General features: G+C 42.0%; 2 protein-coding genes across 2 annotated transcripts; one reads left to right on the top strand and one right to left on the bottom strand.

The window, feature by feature from the left end:
• The first annotated feature begins 4194 nt into the window (after nucleotides 1-4194).
• On the top strand, nucleotides 4195-6776 carry LOC133902404 (RHOMBOID-like protein 10, chloroplastic). Its single transcript, XM_062343986.1, has 9 exons — nucleotides 4195-4487; nucleotides 4710-4951; nucleotides 5036-5090; nucleotides 5178-5258; nucleotides 5340-5436; nucleotides 5511-5578; nucleotides 5945-6043; nucleotides 6128-6169; nucleotides 6249-6776. Exons 1-9 carry the CDS (start codon nucleotides 4272-4274, stop codon nucleotides 6390-6392), a joined length of 1044 nt encoding a protein of 347 aa, XP_062199970.1. The 5' UTR covers nucleotides 4195-4271; the 3' UTR covers nucleotides 6393-6776.
• Nucleotides 6777-7561: 785 nt separating this feature from the next.
• LOC133901872 (uncharacterized) lies at nucleotides 7562-12265 on the bottom strand. The gene is made up of 5 exons (XM_062343407.1): nucleotides 11794-12265; nucleotides 9463-9572; nucleotides 9000-9365; nucleotides 8157-8901; nucleotides 7562-8000 (listed from the first exon to the last, which is right to left on the bottom strand). The coding sequence occupies exons 1-5, from the start codon at nucleotides 12026-12028 to the stop codon at nucleotides 7987-7989; spliced, it is 1470 nt and encodes a 489-aa protein (XP_062199391.1). The 5' UTR covers nucleotides 12029-12265; the 3' UTR covers nucleotides 7562-7986.
• Nucleotides 12266-12478: the final 213 nt, after the last annotated feature.

Below are 12478 nucleotides of genomic sequence, written 5' to 3'. Positions count from 1 at the left end.
ATTCCTCCACTCTGTAGGAACAGGAGCATTTCCCTCCTCGTCGGATGAATCCTCATCGGCAACGACTTTGTCCAGCTCTTGATCCTCCAACTTCATCTCTTCAATTATGCTAGGGATGTGTTTCCCCTCATCGGCTACACCCATCGGTTGCATCTCAGGAATATCCCCAACATCTTGCTTGCCCCGATATTTACTGGGTCTGATTCATCTACTACTGTCTGACTTGGTCCCGCTACTGCTTCCGCAGAGTTTATCTCTGTTGGATCCTTCTGGTACACCTCAGCTAACAAAATCAGAGGGAGCCCACATTCACATGATATATCTACATACTGCCTCCAAATAGATGTCGCATCGATCGGGACAAGCTCGCCAAAGTAGCCCTGACTAGCACAATTGAGGACAGCTCTCAGCTTAAGATCATGTTGTTGCAGATCCAGTTAAAAATACCGTATCAACCACTTGCACACACCCACAATGGTCCTCCCATTGGCTTTATTAAGACCCTTGACGATATGACGAAAACCCAGAGAGATCTACACCGTTAGGACCTTAACTAATTTGACCTTCACCATAATATATCTGAAAATATAATTTATTTACTATCCCTGGAAACATCCGCAAATATATCCAATGTTAAGACCGGCAAACTATATTTCTGATTATCGAAACTAAAAAAATTACCGACATCGATTACTGCCTAACGATAGGTTCTTCAATAATGCCCCTAACCAAACTAACCTACAATTATTACTCTGTACAACCTAGATATTCAAAACTACCATAGTGAAAATACTACTATGTATTTAATGGCTATCATACCATGTCGTAATTAATATATACAATATACTACTAAATACATCATTTTCTAAACCCTAAACCCTATGTCATACAGTGCTAAACCCTAGGTCATACAGTGCTACATTACTTACTAACAACAATATGAGTATAAAAGAAATTACCGAAAAATACTCTTCAAATCCACCGATCGAAAACAGTAGGGCTTCGCTGTGTTGTCTTCCTCTCCTCTGCTCTCCTCTCTTCTTCTCTACTTTTCTCTTTTTTGGAATAAAATGAGTATTTTCCCTCAATTTCACGGTTTATACAGAAAAGGGAGGAGGGGAGGGGGCGTGCGGGGCTAGCTCCTAACCGCTGCATGAGAGAGCGGCAAGGGGTCTAAGAGGATAGTAAGAGTGGCGGGCACGCGGGTTGCCCCTACCCGTCCTCTGAGAGGGCTGCAGCCCTTTCAGGGAGCGGTAGACACTTAATTTTGCAAATGGTGACCCAAAAAATCTATTATTTATTTTTTTAATGAAAAAATAAAATAAAAAACTCCTCAACTACTTTACCACCAACCGACGCCCTGCGACCTGGTGCGCCCTACAGCCTGGTGCACGAGCTGAATGGGCCATGATGCACATAAGATGATATTGGTTCAATATACTAGTAAATTTTTTAGACCCTAAGTGCCAGTGCACCCTGCCCCTGAGCATTGATAATTTGGTTTAAAGAAGCTTCTCCATATATCATTCCTTACCTTGTCACATGCTCCATATCATTTCAGGAGATTGCGGGTGAAATCCATTATCACCACTGATTAGTTTGCAAGTGTTGAAATAATAAAAGCACAAAACCCGTAGTCACATGCCACGAGCCATAAAACTTGGGATTTAGCAGGTGTATCAAAATAATCTGTCGAGTGGTGAATCTATGCTTCCCGAATCCTCCTATTTGTTTTTATTGTGAATTGTAATAATATGAATTCGGTGAAGAAACTTTTTCTCATTAGACTATAAATTGTAGGATTTTGTAGTACAGCTTGGTTTGAATGGTGAGAATCAACTTTTAGATTAAAACTGTTTATTTTTGCTTTTATTTTTAGAGCTAAGTATATATAATCAAAATAAAAACACAAAGGGCCTTATTTGCAGTATCAAAATAATCCTACAGCGTGAAGTTCGTTTGTACCGAAAAAACCCAGAAAAAGGAAAATAAAAGTCTTCAATGCTTGCGCAAGTCAAGGCATACCTGCGGGCGAAACCTATCCAATCTGGCAGGCTGGCAGACTGGATAGCGTTTCGAGATACACGCCATGAATTATTGCCAGTAGGTGGAGAAGCGCTCCTGCCTTCCGGGACAGAATCATGAGGCCTTGATCGAAGTTTCCCCGTCCTCAAAAGTGAGAAGAGGAATGGAATCAACTACGCCGCGGCCGGCGCCGGGGCCGGGAAGTTCTCGGGGAAAAAGGCACGCCAGCGGCGGCACCAGCAGCACGGGGCACGGCCTTTCTATTTTGGCCTTTTTAAAAACTATTTTTAAAAATAAATCGGTGGTAAAACTATTTTTAGTTTTAATCTCTGATATCCACGCCATATATAATGGCACGAATGTTGACCGTGTTTGCGCCATCATATGTATCATGGACACCAGGGTCAAAACTATTCTTAATTTTGATCACTGGGGTCCGCGCTAAGGGTGATAGCTTGTATATTGGTCATATTCGTGCCTGCCATAATGATGTGAATACGACTAACATCTATGGCATGGATCTTATGGGTCAAAATTAGAAATGATTTTACCACTAGTTTATTTTTAGAAATAGTTTTTAAAAAGAAAAAAAATAAGAAAAAAAATCACGGTGACGGTCAAGAGGAGTAGGAATTTCAATTCTATTTTATCATCTATGGCATGGATCTTATGGATCAAAATTAGAAATGATTTTACCACTAGTTTATTTTTAGAAATAGTTTTTAAAAAGAAAAAAAAATAAGAAAAAAAAACACGGTGACGATCAAGAGAAGTAGACCCACACGACAGCGCCCAAAAACATGCGGCATAAGAGTCCACGTGAGAGCGTGCGTGGCAGGCGCCCCCGCGCAAGAACACGAGGTGGTGCGGGGGAGCGCGGGTACGAGATGTGGGCCTATACGGGGAGCAGAACAATAAAGATATTTTCGTTCACCGACCGTCTTCGTTCGCGCGCGTTTGATCCGAATGCAATGCCTCATCGGTTGCAGGATCAACTTTCGTCGCGTTAGAGATGCGTCCTGACGTTTCAGCAAAGCTTGGTACACTGTAGCTTAGCTTTTCACGTGTACGCTAGTATGCACCTTCGAATTGTTCAGCTAAAGTGAAGGCCAGATGAAATTGACAAGACGAGTGAGCTTGTGCGATTTCCTCGCATGCGCGATCTTGGACACGATCACTGTTCAGCGTGATCGTGGATCTGTGCCCTTGCAACTGTGCGCACCCCGATCGCACTATAACGCTGTACACAACTTGGCTGCACTGTCAGGGGAAGGAAGTGCGAAATACATTGTCACATTTGTTTGTCTTGTAGGAAACTAGAATCCCTCCTAACTGACGTTGGATCGAGCTGTTCCATTCTCATTTTGGGTTCAGATCGATTCTCTCTAAGGCGTAGTTTCCAACGCTATTTTTAAATTTGTGTTGTCATAAATCCCTCTTCTCGCTTCATGCTATGTGTGCCTTGTGCTGAGTTTTATGTAAGATTTTATTTGATATAGATCTAACTTTTAGATCTTATATTTATAGGCTAAGATAAAGTAATTTAAATATCTATCTTTATATTAAAATATAAATAAAATAGTTCACTCAAACACTCTCCGTATACCTATAGCTCTAAATCTATAAATTTTTAGAGCCAGTAATACTCGGTTCTAAAAAAATTTTAGAACCGAAAGCTATGTTAAATAGAACCTAAATATACATGTGACTAAACTCATTTTGCTAATGAAAGAGGTAGGACACTCCCCCGTTTAAATTAAAAAAAACTTGTAAAAGTTTTATGAAACCTTGTTTAAAATGGGAAATTCTTGGATGCAAACAAGTAAATGTGTGCAAATGTGTAAATAATAAATATTGTCCGTCTGACCCATCCGAAGAATACAATAAATACTATCAGGTTGATTTACAGAAACCACATAGGAATCAAACAGACGACATTCGCTATTTATATCTATTTTGTTTGCACGGAAGATTTTCCGTTCAAAATGTCATGTTTTTATTACCGGAAGAAATAATATCTTTATAAGCGGAGATTGCCTAAATAATTGGGCTAGGCCCAATAAAGACCAACACTTATTTTCGAAGCCCAAAAGCCCATGCGACAAATCCGAAGAGTCATCCAGTGGGTCCCAGTCGACAGCCCCACGTACGGCCCTTCGATGCCGCCCGCCTCCCCACGCAAAGCGAGAGGAAAGCTCAAAAGGCCTCGGCACCGCGGGGTCCACGCACGCAGGCGGTGGTGTCCCATGGCGTCGTGGCTGCTGCTCCCCCTCCCCTCCTTCCCGTGGCCTCCTCCCCCGCCCCCGCCCCCGCCCGGCTCCTCCTCCGGCCGCGGCGGCGGGGGCGGGGGCGGGGGCGGGGGAGACGGCGGGGACTGGAGGTCGAACGCCGTCGTGGCCGTCGCCGGCGCACACCTCGGACGCGCCCTCCGCCGCCGCTTCGCCGGTCTCCTCTGCTCACCGGTACTGTTCCTTGCCTCCCATTTCGTTCCTCGTGGGAAGTTGTCAAGCGCGTTCAGATAGTGTTTTACCGCGTATGGTATGCGATAGATAATACTACCGTGTCATTCTTATCGTTTTCATATGTTTGCCTTGGAACACTTGCACTTCTGTTGTCATTATTGGATCAAGAATTTTCGTGCTTGATCAAATAGCTTAAGCTCAAGTGAACTGTGCAATCTTTAGGAGGTGCGGCATCTTGATGCTTTGCCGAGAATAGCTGACATTTGGTTCGGAGGATCACACCCGGTTCTTGGGGCGTTAGGGAATGCCTTCTCTGCATCATACGTTTGCAGCTCTGCTCTGTTCAATGGGAGCAGGTCTGATGGGAGATATATCCGCAATGCAACGTTGCTACCCAGACGGCCTCGTGGAGTTAATTCGAAGAAGAGGCTGTGGACTAATGTTCTTCTTGCTCTTAACGTCCTGTAAGTAAATTCTAGTTTCCATTCTGCTTGGTAGTAGCTCCTTTTATACGTTTGTTGCTTAACACCCCTTTCCTTTCACCAAAGGGCTTACGTCGCTCAGGTAGCAACGCAAGGAAAACTTCTGATGTGGGGAGCCAAGGTTTGTGTGTGGGTTGGAATTTCCAGTTCAGTTTTATTCTATCGATTTTTTATCTAATACAATTGCAACTGTGATTTACGATGAAAGATCAACAGCCTGATTGATAGAGGTGAAGTCTGGCGTTTGGCAACATCATCTCTTCTACATACAAATCTTGCTCATCTTGCTGTATGTGTTCATTTTCCAATTGAGGTCTATACTCTAAAGAAAACAATAGCTAATTACGGATCTGTCAACATAATGATGCAGTTCAATTGTTTCTCTTTGAATTCAATTGGGCCTATGGTTGAGCTGCTTACTGGTCCTAGAAGATTCCTTGCTGTTTATTTCACTTCGGCGCTGGCAGGTGTTTGTTCTTAACTGTTTTGGATGATACTAAGTAATTTCTTAGTTCATAATCAATTATTGGAATTGTAATAGGTTCACTCATGAGTTATCGCTGCTGTGAGTCACCTGCTGTTGGTGCGTCTGGTGCCATTTTCGGATTGGTATGTCTACTTTTCTGTTAAATACGGTCACAGAAATCTTTTGTTGTACCCATTACCCAGTCACAAAATCATATTAACCCTATAGTGTGGCATAATTTACTAGCAATGTGAAATTACGAAATAATTGGTCACTTCTAAATGGTTGGTACTAGCGTTTCTTTGTAAGCCCTCAGTGCACATCTTAACTGAACAGGTCTGAAATTGATTTTGTAGCTTGTACTTCTGCACTTCAGATTTTTCCTGCTTATGATACCACATTATATTTTGTGATCCAAAGAACCATGGCCTGGTTCCATTGGGGAAAAAAATCCTGGATACAAATTCTGGATGTTACAGTGTTTACATTAACTTTATATGCATTATCAGGTTGGCGCCCATGCTGTTTATATGTGGCGGCATAGAAGGTTTTTGGGGAATGCAAAGGAAAGTTTAGAGCACATCGGTCGTGTGGTTATCTTGAATATGGTATTGATTTACTTTTCCACTTGTGTTATTTCCCCCTTGTTTCTGTTACTTGCTTTATTCCATCTGCAACTTTTTATCCGATAGGGTATGGGTCTCCTTTCAAGAGGAATTGATAACTGGGGCCATGTAAGTCTCCTGATGTTCTACATAGTTGTTTCTACAATTCAACGCAGTTTAAGTCATGAGGTCACTTGAATAATCACAGCTAGGAGGCCTGCTTGGGGGAGTGGCTATGGCATGGTTCCTAGGTCCAGCATTGCAATATCAGTACGTAGCAAAGGATGGACGAGTGGTATTCAAAGACAGAGCACCCATTCTCCGACTAATAAACGGCAAAAGATCACGATAGAGCTTTGTTATTTTGTAATTTCAAATGAATTCGTGGCAATATGTGGACAAAAGTAAATTAAATATAGGGGGACAGTTCATAGCAGAGGTAGCGGCTGCTAGCCATGAACATGACACCTAGCCTTCTGCCACGGAGCCAACTCCAGAGGAAGCACCAGTTCGAGTCTCTCGCATACCTGATTGCTTTTGAAGTCACCTGGAGCTTGTTGCTTCGTTTGAATTAATTGCAATTGTTAATTTAAATTGTGATAGCCTACCCTAACTTGCTTGGGACAAAGGCTTTGTCGTTGTTGTTATTAATTTAAATTGTGACAGGTTATGGTAAAGCCAGCTAGCAACCCCCTGCAATTGTATTTAACTTGTTTAAAATGTCTTACTGGCGCCTGATCAACGCACATTATGCACATGAATTCATGTTTGATATGGCTAACGGTAGGCTCTAGTGTAAGTTCCTTCCTTGGATAATTGGTTACTCTTGCTGTCACTCGGTTTGCTTCTGTGTCCTGTACTGCAAGAGCTGATCAAACGAGTAACAATGATTGATTACAGTCTGTTCTGGCGGCGTATGTTTAGCACCATTAAAATTTGAGGACTAGTCCAAATATTTATGAACAGGCTCTAACCTGGTAAAGCCAATTGTTTGTATAGGCTATACATATAGTTAGATAGGAAATAGATTGAGTGAAGTTATATTTGTTGAAAAGAATATTTAGTTAGTTATATCTATCTGGACAGACCGAGCTAAATTTATATTTAGTTGATTGAAGATGAGGATATGAACGGATATAAGAGTTAAAGACTGATTAGTACTCGTATAAAGATAATTTTGTAATATTGACAAGTAGACTCACTTGTATGAACAGAAGCATGAGTCTCCATTAGTCAGATTAGGCTACGAGTGTACATTTATATCTGTTAAGCTAGACTAAAATAATTCATACAAATAATTAAATATGTTTCTTTATAAAATTATACGTATTCGTCAAGCTAGGATCTATCCACAGACCAATCACACACAAAGAATAAGATTGTGTGCATCACAGTAAGCACCTACGCTGGGGATAAATTGCACAGGCAGAATTAATACACTTTCTCTTCCTTGTGTGTTTCAGACAACAAAAACTAAATATTCACATGATTAAAAGCTCGATGTACAACAAACACAACAAGGGAGAGGTAAAGTTGGATGTTGTATTATGCTCGCCAGTTATATTATATTATGAGGACACAAGAAACGGGAGTCACTACATTCTCCTCTACCAAAAGCCCCCCAGAGCTTCGGTGAGAACTTACAATTTGGTAGAGGTGTAGGCAGCCACCTTCGTGGCATAAAAGCCTGGTAAATTAGAATAATATGGACCTATATCTACAGTTAATCCGACCTCAGAAGCTCCAGAGTCCGCCATGTGGTTAAAGTTACAGATAACCACAACCCGACCTTTGCAGTACCATAGCCCATGATTGCGATTTATGGTTATGTTTGAAGCAGCAAAATTGCAACCACAGTGGCCTTGTTTTCGGGCTAGATTTTTTTGATAATGCCTGACCAACAGTCGAACCAATCCAAGCATCCGATCAATGAACCAAGCATAACTTCAGGTATGGAGAACTGCATGTTGAGACACAAATAAGATCTATTTTGTTCAATAAACTAAAGAAAGGATTGTGGACTGAAAGCAAACTGATTCGGCATAGATAAAAGGAAAAAATAACTGATAATCCAACATAAAAAAAACGCACTCCAGAGATGAAGTACTAAACTTACCATATGGAGATGGAGCAATTGAAGGGAACTTAGATGTCCTCCTGTTTCTCTTTTTCCTTGGGGGCACCGAATGTTGAAACACAGGCAGTGAGGGTGAAGGTATTGGCATCATTTGAGAAGTTGGTCCAGGGGCTGTTTTCGGAAAGTGATTGGGGGTTGGTAAGGGACGGGGGGGATCTACATGAGCAGGAACTGGTGGAAACGTTGGAGGGGAAGGAACGACAGATGGCTCTGGCGAATGCCTAAACGGGGGCAGCCTAGGGTCCCTATCGATGCAAGGTGATTTTACCATTGGACTACCAGCTGGAGGAATGCGGTTACAAGTGGAACATGGAAAGCAAGGGTGTCTGCTCCATAGAGGGGGTGAAGCCTGAGGAGGGAGACTCGGGTTCATATATGTTGGAGGTGCAGGGTAGGGGATGCTCCCAAATGGTGAGAAGGATGGTGTTGGCGAAGGTGATGGTGATGCAGATGGATATGTAGACGGAGATGGTGAAGGAGATGGACTAGGAGATAAATCTGAGATCTTGTGTTGTAGGTATGATGACAGCTGAACACCTTTTACTTTACCAAATACAGAGTGATTAAGCCCAAGGTTCCTCGCATTAAGTTTTGAGATTAGCTTGGCTAGTTGTTTCAATCTATCTGGTAAAAGATTACTGCTTCCATCTAACACCGATGCCTCGACAGTTGCTGGAGCTTCAACTGAAGAACCAATCTCATTCCTTAACTGCAAAATTATTTTCTGCACATATGTGACAGACAGTGAGATTAAAGCTGGAGCAATGAAGCCCTTTAAATATGCAATTACAACCTCTCTGGAAGCAACTAAATAAATAATACCTCATATGACCTCAAGTTCAATCCAAGCTTTAGCTGATCCTTTAGCTCTGTAAGATTACCCAAGATCTGATAAATGGAGTTGTTCAGCACAAAGTTGAATAGGGGGTCCGCCCATATAGAACCAGACTGCGCAGGAATCACATCAATTCCTCCAGGGAATCTCAACAGCTCAAAGGAAGATGGATGCCCGAACAGTGATGGTGTCAAGGATAGGTTCACCTGCTGGAGCATCATCTCTATTAAGGATGACCTCAGCACACTTAGGGCTGGTAAACTTATTGAAGCATCTTTTGGATAAGGAAGAACACCAAAAACAACATGTGTGGAGTACTTAGAAGTTAAAGGGCGCATTGAAACAATGGAAACCTGTGCAAAAACATATTTGAATTAACCAACAATGCAAGCAGACGAAATAAGAGAGAGAGAGAGAGAGAGAGAGAGAGAGAGAGAGAGCATCAGGCACCTTGCTATTAGGTACACCAATCTCTTCAAATATGTCACTCCCTAGCTTGTCTATGTGAGCATTAAGGAATGATGCTGGCTTTTCCAAAGTGAAACCAACCTTGATTTCAGCTGAAACAAAGAAAAGACTCTTTATCAATAAATCCATCATAATGCCTCATCAACATGTGGCTGTTGGTCTTAAAAAAAATGTAATACTGTAAAGTAGAAATTACATAATAACCACTTTCAAAAAATAAACAAGTTCTAGTGAATATTTGCTGAGTCAGCAAAGATAACGGAAATGCCATGAATAAGTTAATCTATTGAGACAACGTAAATACAGCCAAGCAGCAAAAAAAAAAAAAGGATGCATACTCCATGACGAATGAAAATGGCTAGAGAATGATGAGCTATATATGCAAAAACAACTAGGGCTTTTCCAGGGATGGGCACGCAAATAGGCTATAAAAACCATGGGTTAACTACACTAAACCGTGCCGCGTATGTAAATGATTGGATCTCTAGTTTAAACTGTTAGTATTTACTAGTGAGGATACAAAGATATAAACAAAAAATTGCCCTTTAATTCAACACTAATGGAGGAAACATTGACCATATTGGAAATAGAAAAAAGTAAATAGCGGGAACAATTGACAAAGGGAATGTCAGGATTCAGGGCCCATTACCATATACAAGCACTAAAGTTACTCTATATCAAACATTATAAAAGGTTCCTTAAATACATTACAAGATTATATTTCCCTGCAACATATGAAATGCTTTATTCGTATGATTGTATCTTCTTAAATCCCTAGAATTTAGGGTTCCCAAAAATGCTAGCTGAGGCAGCATGGGTTTATTTATGGGTGAGCTAAACAACTTATGCTAATCAAATCTTGATGGCACATAATGGGGGTTTGAGAACGTGAGTTGTTCAAGCCCCCTCAAACAGGTTGCCAATATCCAAACCCGATGTGAACGTAAAACAATGACAATCTTTTACGTTTAAAACATTCTCTACAGCCCGTTCCTCTCAAAATAAGTACAATTTTCATTTGAACCTTATATATCTTCACATCATAAGAACAGATATCCCTTCACTGAACATATGGAGTTCTTACTTAATAAATAAGCTTAAGCATAAAGCACACACAACTACATAAATATGGAATGTAAACAGCAAATCTTTATGAACAACATATGGACAAAGGTTCTCTGGGAGCCTCAAATGCTATATTATCTTATTGTAAACTTATTCAAATAATACCGTGTAATAGATTAATTATACATGTATCTTCCTAGAAGTGATTCATTACCTGAAGACCTAATGTGTATCTCCACATACTGAGGAACACTTCAAAGCTAAATCAAATGGGTCATGACAATGTTGAGATGAAGCAAATGGCATATTTGTCAAGCATCCGCTCATTTTAGATATTATAAGACCAAGTATCAGAACCATACATTCGAAATGATACAAGCATTGAACAATTCAAATTAGAGCCCTACCAGAGAAAATCAGATGAAGTAAACTAAAATCTGAATCTCAAGACACCACTGCTAGCTTATATAGTAGCAATATAATCCATAAATCCCAACTTTTGTTATTACGACAAGCACCACTAGGTCCAGTTCCATAACATCAAATCACACATCTAAACTGACAAACACCAGCCTGGAAATCTACACGCTGCAGCACCAGAAAATAGATGAGAAAACAGTACCTAGCTACACGCTGTAGCACCAGAAAATAGATGAGAAAACAGTACCTAGCTACACGCTATACTAAGATGTGAAGATGGCTATATTATGTAGCACGACCCGTTATCTGGAACTATATATTGAGGAAGATGTGTGTTTAGATGAGGAGAATTTTCTGGAATTTTTGGGATTTAATTCAAATCCTAATGACATCTCAGAGATTTCATATCAACATAAAAAATACCAAGTACAGCGAACTTGCGATGCCTATGTCTCAGCATAATCCAAAATTTAGAAGCTGCAACATATAATAACCCAATACTAACCAGGCACCACTCCTTTGAAACATAAAACTGTAACTCATTGAAATCCTCACTAGAAAACAATAAATTCCCAACAGCCTCACAGTCAAACGACAAAATTGACTAGGAAATGGTACGAATCCTAGCTCAATGAAGACGGGATCTAAGTATCGAGCACCGGGTCAGAGATCCCGGAGCAGCAATTTATCGCCCCATCTTACCGATCAGCCTCCTCCAGACCTAAGCAAACGCTGAATATACGAGCTGCCCCAACTTAAACCTACGAATCCCCAAACCCTCGCATCAACCGGGATCAGAATTGAAGCCACAGGAGTCCAAGAGCTCACAGGCGAGCACGTCGGGGTCGTCAGAGAGGTACCCCTCCTTCCGTGACGGCACGAGCAGGAACAGCGCAGGGATGAGCACTCCCGCCGCGAGCAGGAGCACGAGCACGCACCGGAAGGACACCGCCCGCCCGATCGCGCCGCAGGCTCTCCCACCCGTTCCTCCTCTGCCTCTGCCGCCGGCGATCTCGAGATCTCCCGCGCCGCCGGAGAGCTCCACGTCGACGGGCTTCCCCATTCCGAGCGCATCTGACTCACCCGGCCACTCCCTCTCTCCTCCACCTCACTACCGCCGTGGCCGCCGCAACCGACCCGCGCCTGCGCTGCGCCTACGGACTCGCGACGGCAGCGGCGGCGGCGGAGCCCGGGTCCCTCGCTTCGGCTTCCGCTTCCGCTCCCGGCCGGTGCGACTGACCAACAACTGTCGGTTGAGTCCGGGACGCTCCTCGCGTTTCGTTTTTTAAAAAAAAACTGTCCCCATACCACCCTCTTCTACTTACTAAAATACCACTCGACTATGTCAATAACATATAACTATCTCAATAACGTACGAAATTTGACTCCATATATTAGACACATCATTAATACTTTGACAATATATAAATCTCCATATTGGTATGAGAGTAATTTTCTCTTTTTCTTTGCTCAATGAGGGCTCTCGCTCTCGGCCTCAGCCAAAAATACAGGG

The sequence above is a fragment of the Phragmites australis genome, chromosome 20, assembly GCF_958298935.1.
Source record: "Phragmites australis chromosome 20, lpPhrAust1.1, whole genome shotgun sequence".
Lineage (NCBI taxonomy): Eukaryota > Viridiplantae > Streptophyta > Magnoliopsida > Poales > Poaceae > Phragmites > Phragmites australis.
Note: the sequence above shows the minus strand (reverse complement) of the source record. Positions and strands in the feature narration are given on the sequence as shown.